This window comes from Fukomys damarensis, unplaced genomic scaffold (genome assembly GCF_012274545.1).
Source record: "Fukomys damarensis isolate Sample0158 unplaced genomic scaffold, DMR_v1.0_HiC HiC_scaffold_22, whole genome shotgun sequence".
Lineage (NCBI taxonomy): Eukaryota > Metazoa > Chordata > Mammalia > Rodentia > Bathyergidae > Fukomys > Fukomys damarensis.
The window spans coordinates 27246224-27271060 of record NW_022900934.1 but is presented as its reverse complement, the minus strand read 5'-3'; the positions used below and the strand labels follow the sequence as shown (position 1 = coordinate 27271060).

At 48.9% G+C, this 24837-nt stretch overlaps 1 protein-coding gene and 1 pseudogene across 4 annotated transcripts; one reads left to right on the top strand and one right to left on the bottom strand.

The window, feature by feature from the left end:
- On the bottom strand, positions 1-24831 carry Rbck1 (RANBP2-type and C3HC4-type zinc finger containing 1). 4 transcript variants are annotated; one of them, XM_010621471.3, is made up of 12 exons: positions 24683-24830; positions 23612-23756; positions 16269-16362; positions 15976-16174; positions 14578-14699; positions 14325-14498; positions 13314-13474; positions 12361-12472; positions 6147-6326; positions 5233-5331; positions 4824-4967; positions 1-1814 (listed from the first exon to the last, which is right to left on the bottom strand). In XM_010621471.3, the coding sequence occupies exons 1-12, from the start codon at positions 24702-24704 to the stop codon at positions 1785-1787; spliced, it is 1482 nt and encodes a 493-aa protein (XP_010619773.1). In that variant the 5' UTR covers positions 24705-24830; the 3' UTR covers positions 1-1784. The 4 variants fall into 4 exon arrangements, with proteins under 4 accessions (XP_010619773.1, XP_010619771.1, XP_019062648.1 ...); XM_010621469.3 differs by lacking the exon at positions 1-1814 and adding an exon at positions 1836-3767; XM_010621470.3 differs by lacking the exon at positions 1-1814 and adding an exon at positions 3774-4326 and having other exon boundaries at positions 24683-24831.
- Positions 17439-17528, top strand: LOC117287261 (annotated as a pseudogene).
- Positions 24832-24837: the final 6 nt, after the last annotated feature.

Genomic DNA, 24837 nt, shown 5'->3' with positions numbered 1-24837 from the left:
TTTTAACATTTCACATTCACCAGAGTTGCTGTTTATAAACAGCCCCACAATTCCAAAGTGCCCACCTCCTTACTGGCTTTCCTTCTTTCCGGTTTACCACAAATCTCTCTTCTCCTCCCAGCTAGGCCCCACTTTGCCACGGCATTGTCTTGGTTTGATGTCTCTCAACAGCTGGTCTCTCTGCCTTGTTGGAAATGTCATTGGAAACTTGGGGGCCCCAGAAAGGGACAGAGCATAGCCTGAAGATTGTGGCAGGAGACAGCAACAGCCGGTCTTGGCCCAGGCTTCTCTGAGGACTACAGGGCTTGGGAGCAAGGGGAAGTCTCAGGCCTGGGACAGCTTCCCTGTAAGTGAAGCCAGGTTGCTTTTACGTTAACTTTGGCTTGAAAATAGAAAGTGCCTTTTGCTGCTTTAAAGAATTGGAGTGCAGGTAAAGCAGCCACATACTTTCACCCTTCTGGTCTTTCTGGCGCTGTTCTCTCTCAGCAGGCGACCTCTCCAAGTGAACATACGGAAGGACTGCACCCTGCGCCGTGTGCCTGTGTGCAGGGTGGGTGGCCAGCGCTTGGCAGAGGAGTCGCATGTTAAACTAAGCACTTTAAACCCAGACAAGCTCACAGTGGCCAATACCCATGGCAGGAGCCCCACCTGAGGGGAGCATGACCTAGGTGGATTAACTCAGTGGCAGACTCAGCAGGACAACAGAAAATTCTCCCCAGGATCCAGAAGTGACGAGGTAGCAGATGTGCCCACTCTTCTCCCGCAACAAGTTTGTTCTCTTCTCTAAAAAAGATGCAGCATCTGCTCCTCCAGCCACAAGCACTTGAGCCTGCTTGTAAATCTGAAGGAATCATGGCAGAGGAAGGGAAGGTATGTGTGACTAGGACCCCAGGGTCATGACTTCTTAGATCCCTGGAAGCAGTAATGTTTTCTTGTGCTGGGGCCCAAAGAGATCATTCATGTAGCTTTGCTCACACCAGTATTCTCTGCCACTGAGAAGAAAGCATCTCTACCTTCAGGTGATTTACTTATTCTGTAAAGAATATGTGTAAATATTTTGTACAGAGCCCAATATGAAATAAACAGCCATAAGTGGTTACAAATCACAACTTGTTCTGTCTGTGCCCACCAATGACTGGCCTTACACCTCTGGTCCTGATGTTCCCCGTAATCCCCCACACCCAGGCCCATGCACCAGGAGACCGGGGAATGACCTTCAGGTCTGTGTCCCCTGCACAAGTGTGCCTGCGCATTCCAGCTCCCGTGGCAATACCAGAGCTACCCAGCACAAATGTGCAGCATTCAACTGCCCTCGGCTTTGCAGGCTGGCATCTGGTTTTGGAACTCAAATCAGACCCTGCTCTGAATGCAGCTCCCCCTCCTTGGGGTTTCTCTACTTGGAACAGCGCTGAAAGCTGTGCTTGCCCTGCTTTCCGGCATCCCCGTGACAGCCCCGCTGTCGGGCAGTAGGGGTGTGAAGAGGGAAGCGTTGTGTCCGGGGTGACATGTTTCCCTGGCCCAGAGAAGAAACGGGAGGCCTGAGGCAGAGCCACCACATCTTGGTTCCTTGAGTCCCACTGTCAGAAGCCATAACTGTGAAGTACACAGGGCTTCCAGGGACACTGTCCTGCCCCTGGCAGCTCGGAGGATGCAATGAAAAGCAGTTTGAAGGGCAAATTCAGGGGCAGTTTCATGGGAGTTGATGGTTGACTATAAAGAATGAGAAGTTTTATAACTGGAGAACTTAAAGTTACTTGTGGCACAGAAGAAATCTCATCTTGGTCTCAGGTTCCTGGCACACAATTTCTAAAGCACTTGAAAAAAACAAGGAGAAGATAACAGAAGTGACTTTATTATTTTTAATGATCTCTGGATCCCACCTACATTCATACAAATCATTTGCTGTGGGACCCCTAGGTAACCTCGGGACTAGTCACCAGAAAGCCCAACTGATTAGGTGGTTCCCTAGGGTTGGAATCCTGGAGAGGAACTATGTGAAAACATGAATGACATATCTAGAGCTGCTAGTGGGACCTTGTCACCTTTCCACTGGGCTGTTCCTGCCCTTAGCCCACAATACACTGGTAAACCCAAGTCGTGTTTTCCTGAGTCCACTGTCATGCCAGCAAGTGAAAGCCTGAGGGGATGGAGTCACGGAGCCCCTGAATTTGTTCTTGGCCAAGCAGAAGTATGGGCAGCCTGGGCACCCATCTTATCTGGCACCTGAACGACAGAAGTCTTTGGAACGGAGCCCTTTAACTTGTGGGACTGCTGCTGACTCCACGTAGTTTTGGAATTGAATTACTAGATGCCTAGTTGGTGTCAGAACCTCAAATGAGGGGAACACAGGACAGGCAGTGTAAAAATAGCAGCTGACCAAAAAGTGGGGGCTGTGGGGACAGCAAAGCCCAGGAGGCATGGGGTCGGGTCTAGAGATGCGTGGGCAGCAGTATGTCTTGTACCAATGCAGGCGACAAAGGCCCTTGCTCTACTCACATGTTCTCTGCTGTCTCTGCACACAGTTCCTAGGGTCAGCTTTTGAGTTTAGGCATCAAAGGACAGGGTGGCAGTGCCTTTCCAGGGGCTGGAACAAGCCTGTCCCCAAAACCACACACCCTGCCATCAAGAGCCTGGAGCAGGCCTTGAATCTCAGAGGCACTTCTGCCTGCCGTGATGATCACATGCAGTGCAAACCATATGCTGCCCATCAAATGCCAGGTCTTCGCAGGGGACAGGCATTTCAGGCCTGTGCCTGGAAAAGTCTCTTGAGTGGCAAAGTGGGTACAGGTACTTTGCCATCTGGCAAAGAAGGGCAGACTTCACCCCTCAGCAGCAGTTTCATCTATTCCTGAATCATCCCCCCTCCACCCTGCCCTGGTGCTCACTGAGAGGCCAAAGAACAGGGAGACTTTCCCACCAATGGTGGCCCCAGCTGCACTGCACACCGCCTATGGGGCAGCCACTGCTGCTGGGCACAGGGGGTGCTAAATCTGGTACAGTGGGTCCCAGGGCCAACAGATTACCTTCCTGATGCCATTCAGAGAGCTCAGCACCTGTCTGCGTGTGGTCCCAGCCCATGCATTCACACCCTCTCCATGATACCACAAGCAGCCCTTCCTGGAAAACCGGTTTAATTTCCTTACACAGGTGAGACGGGACACAGCACAACGCCCACTGCACTGTGATCTCACCCAGCCCAGTCTCCCTCTGAGCAGGTCCACAGCAGCAATAAGAGGCTCCGGGCCTCTGACAAGACAGAGCAAAGTCACTCTGGAAGCCAACGGGGAAGTGGTGAGGCTACTGTTGGGGGCCAGTGGGCAAGTGTCGTTGGGAGGAGCGTTGTCGCACGGTGCTGGCGGAGGATCGGGCCAGCAAGGCCTCTGGCCAGGGCTGTGTTGAAGGACTGAGGCTGGCAGAGGGAAGAGCCACAGAGAAGAAAGGTCTGGCCATCAAGCCCCTGAGGAAGGGCAAAGGCACCGGGGCAGATGTGACTGAACAACTGCAGGCAGGGCCCCTGAACACCTGGCACAGGCAGGCCACCGCGAAGGGGGGACCCTTAGCCTCAGCCAATCACACGGATGTCTCCCAGGCCAGAAACCAGAGCCAGTGCCTCAAGCCCAGCCCTGCCCACCACAGCCTATGAATGGGGTGGAGGTTGCCAGTGTAAGGACCCAGCCATCTTGAGCTTAGTGACAGTTCTGACAGCTTGGGTGGCAAGGAATCCCATTCACTCGGCAGCGGCAGCCACCACTGGTGTCCCCTGGGCCCTAGAGGAAGGGAACAGAGGACGCGAGGCTGGTGAGGACAGATCACCGTGCCATTCTGACAGCGCTAACAGTAAGCACATGCTGCCTCCACAGGTCCTCCTGACACAATCTGCCTCCTTGGTCTCGGCCACCTGAAGGAGGCAGTCAGGGAGGCTTCTTCTGGGCTCCTGCAGTGCCCTGGCTCTGCCCTAGGCCTGAACAGTGCAGGAGCTGGCACTGTGTCACGCATCAGCCACTCCTGCTGCCCCATCCTTCTCCAAGTCCGCCTGCTCTAGGAACACCCCAAATAAGGGCAGCTCCCACCTGGGGGTGCTCACCACACAGCAGGCCCCCGATGAGCACTTCTCCTGCACCTTCTCACTAGATTCTGACAATGTACCTAAGATAGGCACTGCTGCCTTATCCATCTCAGAGGGGAAAACTGAGGCTTCAAGGTGACCAGTCTCTTCCAGGGGTCCACCTCCAAGTCCAGACTGAGTCTTTAGCTGTCCTTTCTCTCAAGCAGGCCTCACACACAGCCAGGGTCAGAGGTGAGCACGCGTTCCCAACCCTGACAGAACTGGATTTATGAAAATGAAGAATGACTCCACATTGTTCTCACTTACCCTGAAATACTATGGTCTTTTCGATGTTTGTTTTCTGTGAGGGGTGAACCCACGGCCTCATGAAAACTAAGCACCTATCACTGAGCTATTCTCCCAGCCCTTTTGATACTTTTAAAACCATTTAAAAATGTAAACAGAACTAGTGTTATGGTACAGGAGTATAATCCCAGTTAATCAGGAGGCTGAAGCTGGAAGATCATACACTGCAGACCAGCCTGGACAATTTAGTGAGACCCAGTCTCAAAATTAAAAAATAAAAAGAGATGGAGATGTAGCTCAATGATAAAGTAGCCCTAAGTTCGCCAGTACCAGGGGAAAATATACAAATTTCTACCACATGAACTATACAAATACAAGTATAGGGTTGGATATGGCCCCCTAGAAACAGTGTTGCAAGCCCCCCTCTAAGACAAAGCCCATAGCAACCAAACGCTCCTCCCAGAGGACTCACCCCAGGACCCCAGCGCGGGCCCTTGGTGACCCAGCAGATCTCAGTGTGGCAGACAGTGCAGCGGATCCAGTCACAGCCGTCCTTCTTCTGCACCACGATCCGGCACCGGGGGCAGTGCATGGCCTCTCCCTGCTGCAACATCACCTGGGGACGGGAAGTGCTCAGTGCAAAGCCTGTCCTGCTCCCAGCCCCCACCCCGCTGGTCCCTGAGGTCCGCATTTGCCCTTTGGGGCCTCTCCTCTACCCAGACTTTCTCCCTACTCCTGGCCTCTGAGTACCCGGCCTAAGGCCACCTCCCGATGGGTGTGTGGACAGAGGGAGGTGCAAGACCCAAGGATGCATAAAGTCAGTCCTTTTTAGAAAGCCCCCTCAGCTTAGCCACCAGGCCCTGGAACTGAACTTGCCTCACCTGCAGCATCTCTGTGGTCTGCCGGGCAGCCAGGTCATTTTGAGCCCGCAGTGCCAGGTCATCCTGATACTCCTTGCAGTTCATGCGCTCATGGATGGCCTGCAAGGTGACAGGGTTCCCCAGGCAGCTGAGAAGCTGGGAGGGTTGGGGCACAGCAGCCATTGGCACAAGGACTAGCTATCTCTGGACATATAGGACCAGGAGGCCAGGGAGGTGAAGCCAAGTCCTGGGTAGGATCATCATGATATCAACTTGTCTGATTTAAGCCCTAAGCATCTCTTCCCAGGCTGTGGTCCCTCTCCATGCTTCTGCTCTGCCCATCACAGCCCAGTGTTCAGGGATTAAGTTCACTTAAGACTGGATCTGTTCCTACCCCACAGCTTCATGGGAAACATCTGGGGACATTTGGGCAAGGCCAGGCCTGGAGAAAAATCACACAGGGCTCACTCTGGGTCAGAACTCAGTTCTGCCCAGGAGTGGAGACCAGGAGACAGGCTTGGTTCAGAATCTAGGCTTACGGTTCAGTACGAAGCCTGGGCTCAGTTCAGGGTCCAGCCTTGGTGTAAGGCCAGCTTAGGGATTTGGATGGGGTCAAGATTCATTATGAAATCAGGATTCAGCCTGTGACTGGCCAGAGTTGGGCTCTGTGCAGCCCCAGGACTCAATATGGAGCGAAGATGAATGCTCAGTACTAAACCAGGCCAGTGTAGGGTTGAGCTCCGGCAGGGGCAAGTCTAGGACCTGGTCTGTGGCATCGAGTCCACTTTAGGGCCAAGCTAGGCTCCCACTGATAATTGGCCCTCAGTCTGATCCACAGGCCGATACCACCGCTCCCTTCCCTGGGAACAAACACTGAGAGCCAGTGAGCCCCTGGCAGGACAAGGTGCCCGGACCATGTGGGACCCTGGCCCCACCTTGCAAAGCAAGCAGTTCACGTGGAAACAGACGGGGCAAGTGAACTCATTGACATCATCCTCAAAGAAGCACCAGCCCTTGCAGTCTGGGGTCTTGCAGTGGTAGCTGAAAGCACTGCGGTTTTCTGCAATGGAGACGCTCAGGTCCAGAAAGCGCTGGTAATCCTCGGGGGTCAGGAGCTGCAAAACACTCAGATCCTTGTTGCTCAGGATTCAGACAACTAATACCAGGTGGTGACCCTTGTCACCACATACTCCCAGAAGCCTCCAGCCCTAAGCGCCATCCCAGTTCCCGGCTCTTTGCTATGACCCTGCTAGTGTTTAAAAATGGTTTCAGGCCTAGGAATTTAGCTCAGTGGTGCCACCACCTGCTTCACAAGCACAAGGTCCTGAGTTACGTCCCCAGTACCTAAATAAAAATGGATTCAATAAATAAATTAATTAATTTTAAAAAATGGAATTCAAAGGGTGATTTAAAAAAGCTCTGAAGAAGCAGGCTTCTTTAGAAGCCTGAACCTGAGGTTCAGAAGCCTGAAGCCTGAGGTTCAGAAGTTGAACCTCAATCTTCTAGAAAAAGAACAAGTCAAGCCCAAAGCTTGCATGAGGGAGGAAATTGTAAGAGTCAGAGCAGAAATTAATGCAATGGAGACTAAGAAAATACAAAGAATCTATGAATCAAAGAGGTGGTTCTCTGAAAGATTAAATAAAATTGACAAGCTCTAAGCCAACCTTATCAAAAAAAGGAAAGAAAAGACTCAAATTCATGCAATTAGGAATGAATAGGGTCACAACAGATCCTGCAGAAATCCAGATCATCAATACCTACTTTGAGAACCTGTATTTTAATAAGATGGAAAACAGAAGAAATGGACAGATTCCTAGATACATATGAATTACCAAAACTGAATCAAGAAGATATAGAAATTCTAAATAAATTAATAGCTAATGAAATTAAATATGCAATTTTAAAACTACCAACAAAGAAAAGCCCTACCTCTGACTGATTCACTCCTAAATTCTCTAAGAAATTCAGAGAATGTCGCTACTTCTCAAACTCTTTAATGAAATTGAAAGGGGAAGCAATACTCCCAAACTCATTCCTGGGATTCCTGGCAGCAAGCACTACCCTGATTCTAGAGAGATGGATCCAACCAAAAAGGAGAACTACAGGCCAATCTCCCTAATGAACATAGAAGCAAAAATCCTCAGTAAGAAACTGGCAAACAGGCCAGGGATTTAGTGGTTCTGCCGCCGGCCTCACAAGTGCAAGGTCCTGAGTTCCATCCCTGATACCAAAAAAAAAAAAAAAGATACTGGCAAACAGAATGCAGCAAATCATCAAGCAGATCATACACCATGACCAAGTTGGGTTCATCCCAACGATGCAGGGCATCCCAAGGATTCAGGGATGGTTCAACATATGCAAATCAATAAATCTAATACATTATATTAACAGATTCAAGGACAAAAATCATATGGTCATCTCAATAGATGCAGAAAAAGTGTTTGACAGGGTCCAACACCTATTCATGATAAAAACCCTACAGAAAATTTGAATAGATGGTCTTTATCTCAACTCGATAAAAGCCATCTACAACAAACCAATAGCCAATATCATATTAGGTGAACAAAAACTGAAATTTCAATCTAAAATTAGGAACAAGATAAGGGTGTCCACTGTCACCACTCTTGTTCAATATAGATCTGGAAACATTACCCAGGGCAATTAGACAAGAAAAAGAAATAAAAGGAGTAAGGATAGGAAAGGAAGAAGTTAAATTATCATTATTTGTGGATGAGATGATACTCTCTACATAGAAGACCCCAAAAACTCCACCAGAAGACTTTTAGATTTGATAACTCAATTCAGTGGCTCAGCTAGATACAAAGTCAACACTGTCAATAGCAATGGGCGTGGTGGCACAACTGTAATCCCAGCACTCGGGAGGCTGAGGCAGGAGGATCGCTGTGAGTTCTAGACCAGCCTGGGCTACATAGTGAGTTCCAGGTCAGTCTCATCCACATAGTGAGACCCGGTCTCAAAAATTCAAACAAACAAAATCAATAGCCTTCCTGTACATGAATAACACATTAATGGAGAGAGAAATGAGAGAAACAATCCCTTTCACAGTAACATCTAAAAAAAATAAAATACCTACGACTTAATCTAATGAAGAAGTAAAAGACCTCTACATCGAAAACTACAGTACTCTGAAAAAGGACAATGAAGAGGGTATCAGAAACTAAAGATATCCCTTGTTCTTGGATAGGAAGAACCAACATAGTGAAAAGGGCCATACTTTCAAAATTGTTATACAGATTCAATGCAATCCCAATTAAAATCCCAACAGAATATCTCACAGAATTAGAAAAAAAAAATCCTAAAATTCATTTGGAAGCAGAACAGACTTAGAATAGCAAAGGTGATTCTGGGCATCCATTAAAGAGGCTGTCTTTCTCCCAGTAAAGGTGTTTGGCAAAGTGGGGCTAGCACAGTCCCTGACTTTAAATTATACTACAGGGCCGGGGATTTAGCTCAGTGGTTCTAGAGCCTGCCACGCAAGCGCAAGGACCCGAGTTTGATCTCCGGTACAAAAAAATAAAATAAATTATACTACAAAGCTACAGTGATTAAAAATAGCATGGTCCTAGCAAAAGAACAGACCTGAGGATCAATGGAACAGACTAGAAGATGCAGAAACAACCCCAGACACACTCAACCACCTTATCTTTGACAAAGGAGCCAAACACCTTCACTGGAAGAAAGACAGCCTCTTTAATGAATGGTACTAAAAAAACTGGCTTTCCACATTCTGAAGGTTGAAACTAGACCCTTATCTTTTACCATGCACTAACCTAAAATCAAAATGGATCAAAGATCTAAATATTAAAACAGAAACACTAAATCTGCTGGAAGAGTAAGTAGGTAAAACACTTGAGGACACAGAAGTAAGCGAAGGCTTCAAGAATAAAACCCAGACTGCATGGGAAATACTACAAACAATAACTAGGACCTCATCTTATTAAAAAGCCTTTGCCTAGCAAGAAAAATAACAGAGTGAAGACACAACCCACAGAGCGGGAAAAAATTTTAGCAGCTATTCACATAAAGGACTATTATCTAGAATATATAAAGAACTCAAAAAAAGCAGACCCCCCCAATATAAAGACCCAATGCAAAGCTGGGCATCTGAAATGAACAGACACTTCTCAGATAAAGAATTAGAAATGGCAAATAAATATATGAAAAAATGCTCATCATTCAAGAGATGCAAATTAAAACACTGAGAATTCATCTCATTCCAGAAAAAAATGGCTGCTATCAAGAAATCAACCAATAACAAATGCTGGATGGACTGTGGGGAACCAAGAACTCTTCTCCACTGCTGGTGGGAGTGTACACTGGTGCAACCACTGTGGAAATTAGAGTATAGAGATTTCTCAAAAAATTAAAACTAAAGGTTCCCAGTATCTTTCCAAAAGAATTAAAAGCTTCATATCACAGTGACATATGCACACCCATGTTTACAGCAGCACAAGGTGTAACAGGTAAATCTTGCAAACAGCCCAAATGCCCATCAACTGATGAGTGGATAAAGAAGATGTAGTATTTTTTATACAATGGAGTACTACTCAGCCACAAAGTGTTCAAATGGGAAGGAGAACTAGGGAGGAAGGAGGGAGAAAGGAAAGGGACACAAAAACAGTGAAAATAGAAGGAGAAAATGGAAACAAAGCTTCTGTACATAGGGAGGAGACTTGCGGGGCATGGGATAAAATAAATTTTGTTAATAAAAAAGCCTACAAAATATAAAATGCAAACCATTAAAAAAAAAAAAAAAACAGAAAAAAGCTGGGCGTGGTGGCACACACCTGTAATCCCAGCACTCGGGAGGCTGAGGCAGGAGGATCGCTGTGAGTTCGAGACCAGCCTGAGCTACATAGTGAGTTCCAGGTCAGTCTCAACTACATAGTGAGACCCTGTCTCAAAAAAAAAAAAAAAAGCTCTGAAGATAGTGGTAGTGGCTACAACAATGTAGCTGTATTCCATACTGTGGAACTGTGCTTAAAATCACAATGGTGGGCTGGGGATTTAGCACAGTGGTTCCACCACCTGCCTCGCAAGTGCAAGGACCTGAGTTCGACCCCCGTACCAAAAAAAAAATATATATATATATTAGAATGGTAAATTTCACATTACATATATTTGGACAAAAAAAAACAAAAACTAAACACTGCCAATGATAGAGATGATGTGGTTAAACTAGTACCCTGATACATCACACTCTAAGAAAACAACATGGCAATAATTTTTCACCACCCCAAACTCAGCACACCCTTTGGTACCCATCCCACCACTACAGATTTATCCTGCAAAACTGCATGTGTGGAAGAGACACAGCACATTCCGTGAAATGTCACTCACAACTAAGAAACTGGACTCGCTCAGGGAAGAGGCATACACGGGTTGTAATGCCACAGACTTAAAATGGTTTCTGGAGGGCAGGGCTATAGCTCAGCCATGCAGCACTTGCCTGGCAGGTGCGTGGCCCTGACTTTGATTCCTAGTACCAAAAATAAAGGAATGAATGAATAGTTTCAGAAAGATTCTGCAGTGAAGTAACAAAAGCTGGTGTAGCCATGCGGGCTCTGAGGAGGTAAAGGTAAAGGCACGCCTGTCCTGACCCTGACTGGGTGGTGCTTTGAGTTACATCCGGCAAAACTCATCTGACTACATGCTGACATGGGTACATTTTGTGTGCAAACTGTATGTCAACAAAGGTGACCATTTAAGAAAATCGTGTCTGTCCCCAAACACTGAAAGAAATAGCACAAGACTCAGATGCCTAGGGATGGCAGGACTGTGGGTAAGTTATCTTTCGTTTCTGGTTAGTTTCTATGGAATTTGGGCATGTTTGTTGCTGTCGGAGGTTTTTTGTTTGTTTGTTTTGTACCAGGGATTGAACTCAGGTCCTTGCGCTTATGAGGCAGGCGCCAGAACCACTGAGCTAAATCCCTGGCTGTTGCTGTTGTTTTTATAAAAACAACCTTCTTTGCACTGCTCTACTGGTTTCTTTCTGTCTCACCCACAAGCCTCCATTTGAACTCTGGCCCCATGACAAGGCCCTGGGCCGGGAGGCTTCCCCGGGAAACCCCTGGGGTGCCTGTATGCTGGGACAGAAGGAATGACGCCGCGTGTTGGGGCCTGGCCACCCAGGGCTGCCCTGCTTAGAAGCCCTACAGACCTGAAGAAAAGTCCATCAGCCTCCCTCTCCCTCCTCCTAAGCAGGGTCACAGGAGAGAGGCCAGAGCATAGAGAACAAATGGGTTTGTATTTGCTTTTGTGGTTCCCATCTCCGTGTTTTGGTCTGGAAACCAAGTTCCAGGAAAGCCATTTCCCAGCAGCTTAAATCTGTGAATCCAACCGACCAATCCAAGGAACAGATGGGGAAAAGGAGGCTCAGAGAAGCACAAGAACTTGCTCAAGTCACCAGCTGTCAGGGAAGCAGGTGCCTGGTCCTTCACCAGCAGCACGTGTGCACATGTGGGTAGCCCTGCACTAGACTGCTATTCATGTCCCCTCTCTCATGGACTCTGGCCTAAACACATGAACTGCTTTGGCTGAGGTGGCAGCACATGGGTCAGAGATTTGGAAATCACCTCGGCTCTCAGATCCCTGAGACCATCACCAAGTGAGCCGGCCCTGGAGTGGACCAAAGCAGGAGGACCCAGCCATGCTGGAGCAGACCACAGGACCCATCACTGTGACCCACTGCTAAGCCCAGAAGAAACCAAATGCACCAGCCAAGCCTAGAAAGAATCAGTGACTTCCAGATTCCTGAGCTGAGCTGTTTAAAGCCACTACACTACACGATGGGTGATTTGTTATGTGGCCAAAGCTAACTGCAAAGGGCTTTCCATGTGCCAAGCTGCCGCTGCTCTACATCTTCACAAACACCCTCTACTGCAGCCTTCGCAGCCCTGAGAGAAAAACTGTAACTGTGGCCCTGAGGGAGATGAAGAGACAGAGGTTGAGCATCTGATTTGTTGCCACACATCTAGGTCACACACCCAGTGCTCCCCACTCTTCTCCAATCTGCTGCTTTCCATTGAGAAGGAGTTAAAAGTTTCAGCCCGAAACCCTGCACTGCTGGGCCTGTCAGACATTTTCAGTCTAAGCCCCGTGCCCCAGTCAGCACCCGCCTCTCCTTACCGCCCGGATTTCCCTCTCCAGCAGTTTCCCTGGGCACGAGTAGGTGTCATCAATGAAGGGACAGGAGACCTCCGCCTCTTGGCTGTTGCGGATGGTGCCCTGGAGGCATTCCCTGGCAAGGGAGGGCAAGGTCAGACTGTGTCCCCAGCCACAGGGACCCCAGGGCCCTTGCTTGGCTGCCCTCCTCCCTGCCTCTCCACAACCTAACACCAGGGGTCCCACCTCTGCCTCCCCTGCTGGTCCCTGCTTCTCTGGTCCAGGCCCCCTTCACCCTCTCCAAGGCCTTCAAGAACCCCTCAAGCTCCCTACCCCCACAGGCCCTAGAGCACACTCAGCCCTACCCCATCCAGAATGAGCCCAAATCCATCAATGCCACTCACAAGAGCCTCTGAGATCCTCCCAGCCTCCCAGCCCTGCTGTCACAAAGGGACCTCCTTGATCTCTCTGAACACGCCAGACCTGTGGGCCTCTGCTCCAGGGCAACCTGCTTAGGGACAGCTGGAGGGCCCTCACCGCAGGTTCCGTCTCTGTTGTTACTTGGCAGCCCATAGAATTTCCAGGATCCACCAGTGTTTAGCCATGAACCCTCCTCCCCATGGAAGGTCAGATGGCTTCAGTCAGTGGTGATGAATGAGTGCATTTTCCCAGCCCACGGGCAGAGGGGCCACCACAAGAGACTGGGCTTTGGGAGAAAGACTTTCCCGCAGGAGGTGGGGCTGCAGCAGGGTGCAGGGGTAGGGCCCCCGTGCCCTTCCACACACGAGAAGGGTAGAGAGCAAGGGTGGAAGCTCTGGAGCTTGAATGCCTGGGTTCGTGCCCAAACTTCTTGCAAGCTGTGTGATCCTGGGAAAACTGCTTGGCCTCTCTGTGACTCCCTTTCATCGGCAAATAGGGAGACAGCCCGCCTCACCAGCTTTTGCACAAGCCTGCTGCAGGGTGGGATGGGGCCGCACCTGCAGAAGGTGTGCAGACACTCCCGCAGCACCACAGCCTCCCCAGGCGCCAGCACCGAGTAGCACACGGGGCACTCGGCGGGCTCGGCATTCAGCACCAGGCTCCTCTGCTCCAGCTGCACGTGCTGCAGGTAGTTCCCCTCTTGCTGCTGCTGCTTGCGCTGGGCATATGGGCGGGGACCACCGGCAGGTCAGGGTCTGGGGTCAGGCCAGGAGGGGGTCCAGCCAGGCTAGGGGTGGCCAGGTGGTCAGGGGCCCAGGAGCGAGGTGATGGGCTAGGGTGGCAAGGAGGTCTGAGTTGGGGAGTCCATGTGGGGAGTGGGAGCAAGCACAAGGAGGGAGGCGGGAGGGGTCCCCTTGGCGGGGGCAGTGTTACAGGGCTAGGTTGGCAGGGGGGTGCTAGGTGGGGCCTGGTCAAGGTTGAGGGCAAAGCCAGGTGCAGAGCAAGATTGTAGAGGGGCCAGGGTGGGTCAGGCAGGGCCTGTGCTGGGTCCCAGGAAAGCAAGTGGTGATGAGGGTGTGGGGGTGACAGGGTCAGGGCTGGGCGTCTGTATGCTGTGCGGTCACCACGGGAGGGGGCAGCCAATGTCCTGGTTACCCTCCCACGGAGCAGCAAGCAGCCAGGGTCACAGGAAGACAAGGTGGGGAGGAGGGCGTTAGGTAGAGTGGGGTCCTGGGTGAGGCCAGAGTTGGGCAGACAGCAGTACAGCTGCAGGTGGGCAGGAGTGAGGTTACAGCACAGGTGTGGTCGAGGTCACAGCACGGGCGTTGAGATCACAGCCCGCGACACTTGTGGATGAGGGGTATGGGGGTCATCAAGGCGAGGGGCAGAGCATGTGAAGTGCCCAGATGAACAGCACAACCAGGGAGGGACTTCAGGGCCATGAGAGTGAGGCAGCAGAGAGAGAGGTGTACAGCGTGCAGGTGACTCCACGTCTGGCCCGACCTCCCGGTCTCATCCCGTCCCTCCCCATTTACAGGTCTGTCCCAATGTCTTAGACCTGCACCTACCTGTTGGTACTGACGCAGAGCCTCCTCTTCGCCTGCCAGGCGCGCCCGCTCCTCCTCGTCGGGCTGGTACGAGGCAGGCACTTGGTAGGCCTCTGGCCGAGAACGGCAGCACATTTCGCAGCCGGGCCGCGTAGGCTTGTTGATGAAGGTGCACCCAGCGCACTGCCAGCCCACCTACAGCACAGGGCCAGTAAGTGGGCAGGGCTAGGCTGGGCAGGGTGGTATGGGCCAGCCCACACGCGCAGGTGCTTACCGGTGGGGGCTCAGGCACTCCATTAGGCTGCACCCCTCCAAGTTCCTGGGGAACCCCAGGGTTGGAAGGAGCTGGCTCCAGGGGGCCCCGTGGCTGCAGTGTGAGGTCCTTGAAGCCCAGATCTGCAGGGAGGGTAGAATCCAGGGTATTCACTGTGCCCACGGCCTGAGCCAGCCAGTCCGACCCACTTATATCCCCTCCTACATGCAGTAAGGCATGCACCCTGGCCCCCCCACTACCTTAGCCCCGCCGCTACCTTAGCCATGATGTTCCTGTGTAAAACCTGACCCAGGCCTCCTGAGCACCAAGAGGGACACATCTGCTTTGAGGCGGGCCCACCTAGCCCCTGACCAAATCCACTCATGAACAAACACCCGGCCAACCAAAGAAGTGGCCATGAATTTCCAGTCAATCCAAGAAATCCAAGACTCAGGGAGACCCAAAGTGGGAAGGGGCTACTATGTGACAGCTAAAAGACATGGTGCCTTCTGTCGTGAGATACTGGTGAGAATACTGGCAAACTGTAAGAGTAACTGTACTTGGGATGGTCCATACCTATAACCCTAGCTGCTTGGGAGGTGGAGGCAGGACAGTGGCAATTTCAAAACCAGCAAGAACCTGTCTCAATATAGAATTTTCTAAAGGGCTGAGTTAGGGATGTAGCTCAGTGCTTAAGAGTTTGCCAAGCATGTTCAAGGCCTTAGGTTCCATCTCCAATACAGCCAAAAAAAAACATTGGTTATACTACAGCAATGTTAATTTCCTCGACACAGTACCACAAAAAACCTCTCTTTTTGAGGAAGTCCACATCTAAGTTTTAGGAGGGAAGGATATCATTTTGCAGTTCTCAGACTATTCTGAAAATAAAGTGATTTTACATAAAGGCAATGACACAGCAAAGCAGACATGGTAGAATGCTGCTATCTGAAGATTCTACACAAAAGGCAAGTGAGCGCTTCATACCCCCTTCACACAGCTCTGCAACTTTCTTGGGGTTTCAAATATTGCAGAATTGAAAAGCATAGAATAAACATGTTAGAATTATCATCATACCCAATGTACAAATTTTATCTTTGAGACAGGGTTTCATTATGTAGCCCAGTGGCCTCAAACTCACAGTGATCCTCCTGCCTCAGCCTCCCAGGATTTGGGATTACAGGTGTGCACCACTACACCCACAAAACTTACAAATTTGGAAAACCGAGGAACAGGGATAGGAATGAACTTGCCCAAGGTCTACACAGCTGGTAACCACCAGAGAGCAAGGACTGCACATAGGCCCTCTCCCCCTGCCAGTCGTCCTTGAAATGGATCCCTGAAACACTCCCTCCTCGGTCTTACGTCCTCTCCCCTTGGGACAGCCCTGAGTGGTGACCCAAAGCCACTATGAGGCCTCACCTTCCAGCATCCGCAGCTGGCGCTGGCGCTGCACCTCCTGTTGGTTGAGTGAGGTGTTGCAGGCTGACAGCAGATACAGGTAGGCACTGTCCCCATTCTGCCGCACTCCATGGGAGTGCAGAGTCTCCTGGTCTCGGGCCAGCCGCTGCCCAATCACCCACTGCTGCAGGCTCGGGGGGAAGCCATAGTCCAGGAATACCTGGGAGTGGACAGATGAGAGTGGACAGAAGAGGCCGAGTTGAGGGAGGAAGCACAGCCCACAGGAACCTCCCCCGGGCCCAGGCCTCACTCACCATGTCCTTGAGGGAGGCCACTGTCATGTCAGGGCGCACCATGAGCCAGATGGTGACCGTCTGCACATGGGCATCCTCCACGCTCACACACAGCCTGTGGAGAGTGGGCGGGGCAAGGATGCTGGCCTTCAGCTGTGCAGACAAGCACTTATGCACAAGCATGTGCTTACACAGGCACGAAAGTGGCCACTGCGTGCTTCTCCCATCACTGCTTAAAACCACATACTACGCCAAAGTATACAGCACCGAGGGCTCCTGCAGTCTGGCCCCTCCATGCCTCTCCAGCCTTCCCTATCTTTTCTCCCGGCTCCTTAGCCAAACCACCTACAGTTGTTACAATCTTGTGCCAAAACTTTGGCAGGGGTACTAGGGATCTAACTTAGGACCTTGTGCTTGCAAGGCAGGCAGGCAGGCAGGTGGCGGAACCACTGAGCTAAATCCTTGGTCCCAAAACTTTTTCACTGGGAGCCCAAGAGACAGATGCTGCCCACCCATTTCCTACAGACACAAACATGTTACAGAGACTCTGCCAGTGAGCATCTAGTAAATGTACCTAAAATCCTTGGGTTCAATCCCCAGTACTGCCGGGAAGAAAAAGGATAGAAAAAGAAATAAGGGGAAGGGAGGGGAGAAAATGCTATGTGCTGGGCACGGTAACACACACCCATAATCCCAGCACTGAGGAGGCTGAGGCAGGAAAACAGCAAGCAGAAGCCCAGCCTGGGTAATTCAGTGACTTAGTAAGGCCCTGCCTCAAAAGAAAATACTCTAGAAAATACCTTCCAAATTATTCAGGAAATGATTCTGATACCCAATCATCAATGACTTGAGAGAGAAAAATACAGAAATGTTTAAGCATGCAGAGACTCCAAAAGTCTGCCATCTACCTGCTATGTGAAACATTTTTGAGAAACAAGAAACAAGAATAGTTGAGTCTGACACTGGAGAATAGAAGAAAACTAAAAAGAAATGACAAGAAAAACTGGATGCTTAATCTTCAAGTGTTCTTCCAGCAATAGGAGTTTGGAAACGTGAAAGTAGATACGGTTTAAACTTCACAACTTCCGCTGTAGTGAGTAATATTTCCCTGACTCCTATACAGAAGTTCTACATGTTTAGAAGCAACCTAGAGGTAAACCATGGAGGTCTTACTTAGAAACAAAAATCTGAATCGCTTCTCGGCCTTTTGGCTAAGATCAAGTGTAGAAACAAAAATCTGAAAGCTGGAGCAATTCATTTTTTTAATTTTCTCTACTCCTCCTGAGTAGCTGTCATCTCTCTTTTCCTTCTTCCCCATCTTTAAAAAAATTGTCTTCTATTTTTTAAAAAAATTCCAAAACTATCATCTTTATATTCTTACTCTTTGGTTCAGGAATCAAACCTAGGCCTTACACATGCTAGGCAAACACTCTGCCACTGAGCTACACCCCTGCCCTGGGTGATTAGGCGCCACTGTAGCCCACTCTCCCAGGGTCATCAGGACTATGGTGACCATCAGGGAATCCAAGCACAGCTGCAGATAAAGCCAAAACTCTCTGCTGGGGTGTGGCTCAGTGGTGGCGTGTGTCCTCAGCACGTGTGAGGCTTTGGCTTCATCCCAGCACTAAAAGCTTTAGTTTATGCCACAGATGCACACCCACCATTCATTCTAGATGGACACATTGGCTTTTCTTTGAATTTGCTGTTTGAAGGCTCCTACGACTTGGGAGAGGGTGGGGACACTAAGAATTACATCCAGAATATGTGATCTAGTTTTCAGTATCAGCTTCATCGAAAATAACTCATATGATGGCTCACACCTATAATCCCAGCACTCTGGAGGCTGAGACAAGAGGATTGCCCCAAATTAGAGGCCAACCTGGGGTACATACTAAATTCAAGGCCAGACTAAACTACATAGTAAGACACTGTCTCAAAAACAAAACAAAACAAAAAACATACCCTAACAAATAAATAATAAGCAAGAACTTAAACTCTCAAAGTGCTGAGTAAAGAATCCTTTTGGATATCTGCCATTTTTTAAAACTATCCTACCCTAAAGTGATAGAAATTTGTGTGTTGCTGTTTTTGGTTTTTTGTTTTTTTTTTTGTTTTTTTTTTTAGGTACCAAGGCTGGAACTCGGGCCTTTGCACTTGTGAGGCAAACTGCAGAACCACTGAGCCAAATCCCCGGCCCTTTTTGAGTTTTGTTGTTGTTTTGGGGAGGTACTAGGGATTGAATCCAGGGCCTTCATACTAAGCCATATCCTCAACCCCCACCCCTTTTTTTTTTTTTTTTTGGTACCGGAGATTGAACTCAGGTCCTTGCGCTTGTGAGGCAGGCCACCGAACCGCTGAGCTAAATCCCCGACCCTCAACCCTTTTTTTATTTTTAATTCTGAGATAGGATCACACTAAGTCACTAAATTGCCTAGGCTGGGTTCAGATTTGTGATCCTCTTTGCCTCCACCTCCCAGAGTGCCGGGATTATAGGCATGTACCAACATGCCTGGCTTCTTCCTTAGAGTCTTTCTAAAGCCGTCACCTTAGTTTTCACTGATATAATTCTCTTTAACACTCATGTTTTATTGATTGAGTTAAGAGCTAATTAAATTATGCTATTACTATAACAAGTTCAACTGGCAAAAACAGGTTAGGGAGCACACTCAGCTGACTGCTGGAACTCATCAGTTCCGCGCCTGGAAGTTAGAACAAGTCTATGGGTGAGGGGCCTGCTGGTTAGGGCTGGGGGCTGGGGGCACATTCAGGCTTGCAGCTGGTCCACACACTTGGGGGAGTGAGGTTCTGGCAGCTACTGTCCACCCAGCTGGGAGCAGCAGTATATATTTCAAAGGAAACTACAGTGCCATTTAACTCAGAGGATCGAGGTGAGGTCAACAGGGAGAGCTTCTGCTCTGATCGGATAGTCTACATAAAACTCAAGAAGACCAGATGTGCTGGGTGTGGTGACATGCTTGTAATCCTAGCACTCAGGAGGCTAAAGCAAGAAGATTGTCGTGAGTTCAAGGCCAGCCTGAACTACACAGCAAGACCTTGTCTAAAAAAAAACGGCTGAGGATTTACCTCAGTGGCACCAGCCTGCCTGGCAAGCTCAAAGTCCTGAAAAAAACAAAACAAAACAACAACAAAAACACCCCCAAAATGTAGATTTTATTGAAAGTGTCTGTCAGAAGCTGGGTGTGGTAGCAGACACCTGTAATCCTATCACTGCAGAAGCTGAGGCAGGAAGACAGCAAGTTCAAACAGCCTGGAATACAAAGAGATCCTACTCAAAAAAAAAAAAAAAACCAAGTGGCCATATATCTATAGAATCAACATAATGCCTAGCAAAATCCCAGCTCATTATTTTGCAAAACTGGATAATCTCATGGAAATTCAAGGGACCCTCTACTCTTTCTTTTTTTGGTACTGGGGGTCGAACTTAGGCCCCTGTGCTTGCCAGGCAGGCACAGGACCACCGAGCTACATCCCCAGCCCCAAATTGTTTTCTTCTACTCTTTCCCTCCCACCAAGGGATCCTGAATAGCCAAAATAATCTTGAAAAGAACAAAGTAGGCTCACACTTTCTGGTTTGGAAAACCCCTACAAAGCTGCAGTTTTCTTTTGTTTTGGGGGTTATTTTTGGTACTGGAGATCAAACTCAGGACCTTGCACTTGGGAGGCAGGCACAGTGCCACTGAGCTAAATCCCCAGCAACTCTTTTGGTTTTTTGAGCCAGGCTCAAAGCCAGGCTCAAAGCTAGTTTTCAAAACCATGTAACTAGCATAAGGATAGACATAAAAATCAGCGAGCAGCCACACATAAACCCTTGCAGGACTTGGTGGCACATGTCTTTAACCCCAGCACTCGGGAGGCTGAGGCAGGAGGATTGGCAAGTTTGAAGCCAGCCTGGGCTACATAGTGAGTTCAAGGTCAGCCTGAACTACATAGCGAGACCCTGTCTCGAAAACCAGAAAAAAGAAAAGAAAGAACCCCTTATATTTATGGCCAATTTTCCCAGAAGGTGTTAAAGATGAGTAAATGGGGGAAAGAACAGTCTTTTCAAATGGTATAAAACAACTGGAGGGCCACATGGAAAAAAACGAAGTGGACCCTTATCCACACAATATACAAAAATTAACTAAAAATGTACAAAAAAACTAAAGCTGTAAATTTCTTAGAAGAAAATATAGGGGTAAATCTTCATGACCTTTGACAAAGCAATGATTTCTTAGATATGACCAAAAGCACCATCAAGAGAAAACACAGATGAAACTTAAAAAAAAAATTGTGCTTCAAAGAACGCTATTAATAAAGTACAAAGAGCCCACAGCAGAGAGAACACCTTTGCAAATTATATATCTGATAAGGCATTTTATCTAGAATACATAAAGCACTCCTATGAAGCTGGGTGTGGTGGCACATGCCTATAATTCCAGGACTGTGGAGGCTGAGACAGGAGGATTGTGAATTCAAGACCAGCCTGGAATATACAGCTAGAGCCTCAACGAAACAAAATAAAACACTCCTATAGCTAAATAATAAAAAGGAAAACTCAGTTTAAAAATGGGCAAAAGGGCCAGGGATTTAACTCAGTGGTGCTGCCGCCTGCCTCGCAAGCGTAAAGACCCGAGTTCAATCCCCGGTACCAAAAAATAAAAATGGGCAAAAGACCTGAATAGGCAGTTCTCCAAAGAAAAGATGCAAGTGGCCAATAAACTCCTGAAAAGATGCTCAACATCATTTGTTACCAAGTGTTGAGGGAAATACAAACCAAACTTTCAACAAGATACTGCTTGCAACTCACTAGGATGGTTACCATCAAAGCAGCAAGTGTTGAGAGACAATAGGGAGAAAGGCTGGAACCCACACACTTCTGGGGAGAAGGCAGCATGGGCTAGCAGCAAGAAGAGTCTGGCTGGTCCTCCAGAGGCAAAATACTGTTGTCCAGAAGCCCACTGCTAAAACACAAGGCCACATATGTCCTCAGCTACATTATACATCATGGCCAAAATTACAAACCCCTAAATGGGCAACTGACTAATGGATCAAATAAATGCAACTTACCAATACAAAGGACTTTTATGTGGCAATAAAAAGGAAAATATTCTGATCCATGCAAAAATGGACAAATCTAGAAAACATGGTGCTAAGTGAAAGAAGCCAGACATAAAAACCTAGGTATTATAGGATCATACTTACATGAAGTTTCCAGAACAGATCCGCCTGGGCTTGGAAGAACGCAGAAGACGGGAAAGGACTACCGATGAGTGTGGGTGTTCTGTGTGTGTGCGACCAGGGATTGAACCCTGGACTTTTGCAATGAGCTACACCCCCAGCTCTTTTTTAAAATTTCATTTATTTTGAGACAAGGTCTCACTAAGTCCCAGGTGGGGCTCAAATTTGTGATCCTCCTGGTTCAGCCTCCTAAGGAACTGGGATTTCATGTGTACACCACCATGCCCAGCTGTCTATGAATCTTCTTTTTGGGGTGATAAAAATGTCTAAAATTGACTGTGTGTAAAACTGTACAATTCTCATACATGAATATCCATTACACTGTGCACTTTGAGTGACTAAGCCATATGGATGTAAATTTTATTTCCATAAAACTGTTTTTTAAAAATGAAATGCAAGCCACCAGCACTGAAAATCAGATAAACAATAAATCAGATTATCTCACAGTGCAGCAATTTAAAAAGCATTTAAAAAACAAAAACAAACACAAACAAACAAACAAACAAACTCACCGACATCAACATTTATTGAGTGAACCCTCCACAGCAGAGGCTGAGAGTGTCCATCTCCCTTTCTCCTTTGTTAAGAGAAGCCCTGAGATCTAGAGCTGCAGACCTGGCTGTATGTCACAGCCTCCCTTTGGGCTGTGTGAGAATGAGATCTGATTCACAGGAATGAAGCAGAAGTATGCATAACTTTGGGTATATGTTTTGGTTTGATATGGTTTGGTATGGAGATGCTGGGTATGGAACCAGGGCCTTGAAGGCTGACAGGGATTGATTGGTATCAGGGATTGAACTCAGGACCTTGTGCTTGTACCGCAGGCATGGTGCCACTGAGCTAAATCCCCAGCCCTGACTTTTGTTTTTAAGAAGGGCCTTCCTTCTTCTAGATGTGCTACTGGCTGGAGGTGGGAAAGCTATTTGGAATCATGAAGTAAAGTTGAGAATGGAGACCATTAATGACAGAACCGTGAGAGAGAAAAGTAGGATGACTCTGCAGATAAGGGGAGCACAGCCTCCAAACCTACACTGACTGCCTTCAAGTGCCTACCCACTGTTATGTCCTTTTCGTTCTATCGCTAATATCCTAACATACTTCCTACTGATTTTGGCATAGCTCCTGTTATTGTCTCATTTTTAAAATGAGAAATTAAACCCTGAGAGGTAAAATAACCTGCCCTCTTCCTCGCAGTTGACTAGGAACAACAGGATTTGAAGCTCTTAAGGCTCCTGACATCAGAACCTGCCATTAGGAATGACTATTGTGGGGCCGGGGGATTTGGCTCAGTGGTTCCACTGCCTGCCTCGCAAGGGCCTGAGTTCGATCCCCAGCACCACAAAAAAAAAAAAAAAAAAAAAAAAAAGAATAACTATTTTGGGCTGAGGATATAGCTCAGTGGCACAGAACCTGCCTGGCAAGCCTGAGGTCCAGAGTTTGATCCCAGGTTCCAAACCCCCACCCCCCAAAACTATTGTTGCTGAAGATAGTGGCACACAACTGTAATCCTAGCATTTGGGAGGCTGGGGCAGGAAGATGGAAAATTTGAGCCCAGCCTGGGCAATTTAGCAAGTCTCTGTTTCAAAATAAAAATTTTTTAAAGGGGGTGGCTAGGAGAGCTCGATGGTGGTGCATGCCTGTAATACCAGCACTCCAGAGAACGAGGCAGGAGGATCATTGAAAATTTGAGGCCAGCCTGGGCTACAGAGGAAGTATAAGACCTGCCTGAACTACACAGCAAGACTTTGTCTTAGATAGATAGATAGACAGACAGACAGACAGACAGACAGATAACAAATTAAAAATGGATACATCCTAGGTTCAATCCCCTGGGTTGGAGAACAAAAATTAAAAAAAAACTATCCTTGGAGCTGAGCAGACCTCTTGCTAGCATGTGTGAGCACCCAGATCCAATCCTCAGCACTACCAAAAACATATAAAGTCAAAAAACAAAACCAAACAAAAGCCAGGCTGCCCACTGCCACCAAGGTACAGAAAGCCTCAAGTAAAGCCAGGGATGTAGCTCAGTGGCACCATGCCTGCCTAGCAAGTGCAAGGTCCTGAATTCAATCCCTGGTGCCTGGGGGTGGGGGAAAGCCTTAAATCCCAGGCCCCACGCCCATTACCTGATATCCCGTGTCCGTGGGACCTCCGGCTTCAGATGCACACTCAGGGACGCGTGCTGCTGTGCCAGCCAGGTGGCACACTTCACAGCTGCCTGCTCATCCCCGCCTGCCACTGCCCGGGCGAGGCTCAGGGCCATCTCCTCTGCTGAAAGCCGGCAGGGAGAAGCAGTTAGCACTACACTATTTGGGAGTCAAGGAAGTCTGGGAGGAGGTGATCTCTCCTGCATGCTCACTGCATCCAGTCTTCCCTTGAACACCCACAAATCCTTTCACACTCCATTTAAAAGTCTCTTTCTCTGGGAGGGAGGCCTTCTCTGATACTCCCTGCTCTCTCCACCCTAGTCTCGTCCGGTTCCATTTTTCCATACTCTCTCCCATACTTCTACTCATTTATCTGACAAGCATTTATTGAGCTCCTTTCTGTGTGCCACTCACTGCCCGGGGAACTGGGATCTAACAGTGATTAAGATAAACAACAGTGATTAAGATAAACCTCCCAGTCATCCCAAGCCAGTTAGGAGGCAGAAAGGAACAAGTCTGACAAGAGGTGGGCAAGTCAGACCCTGGTCCATGCTGGCAAGAGAATAAACAGGATGAGGAGATGACAGGGGATCCCGGAGGAGGCAGCAAAGAAGCTGAGGCCTGAAGGTGGCACAGCGGGATCCGCCAAGACCAGCGCGGAAGAGTGCAGGTGGCCTTGAGTGAGAGCCTTACAAGGCCTGGCGCAAGAAAAGGCTGGTTCAGAACCAAAGCCTAGGGGTTCAGGACAGTGAACAAGGGGGTGGGCTGGGCTTGGTTCTAACAACAGCGGGGATCTGAGAGGGCTCCCAATTGCAGCATTACAGCGTTCCACAAGGGCTGGGATACTCGGGTCCACCGAGGTCTGTCGCCTCACCAGCCCAGGAGGTCTGCGTGTTCAATTCCCGAGTCCTGCAGGGTCCCAACCACCTCAGCTCGGAGCTGACCCAAGGCCTCAGGGCCCCAGGGGAAGAAACTGGGCGGTGGGAAGGCCAGCGAGGAGTCCCGCGGTCACTCCCTCCTGAAGGCCGCCCCCATCCCGTCGGCGCCCACCTTTCTTGGTCTTCTCGTCCATCTGGGCTGGCTGCGCCCATCCCCCCGGGGGCTGCGGCTCGGGAAGCGCTATCTCCAGTCACCTAGGAGAGGCGGTCGCTCAGTCCCGCTCAGCACCTCGGGATCCCGGGCGACGGTCGGGTAGCACCACATCC

Excerpts from the sequence above, each read along its gene's own strand:
- Rbck1 (XM_010621469.3), bottom strand. The coding sequence starts at position 24,704 with ATGGACGAGAAGACCAAGAAAG. Across the intron at positions 4,968-5,232 it reads AGACCACAGAGATGCTGCAG|GTGATGTTGCAGCAGGGAGA; the intron begins GTGAGGCAAGTT and ends TCCCGTCCCCAG. Across the intron at positions 3,768-4,823 it reads GCCCGCGCTGGGGTCCTGGG|GGCCCAGGGGACACCAGTGG; the intron begins GTGAGTCCTCTG and ends CCCTTCCTCTAG.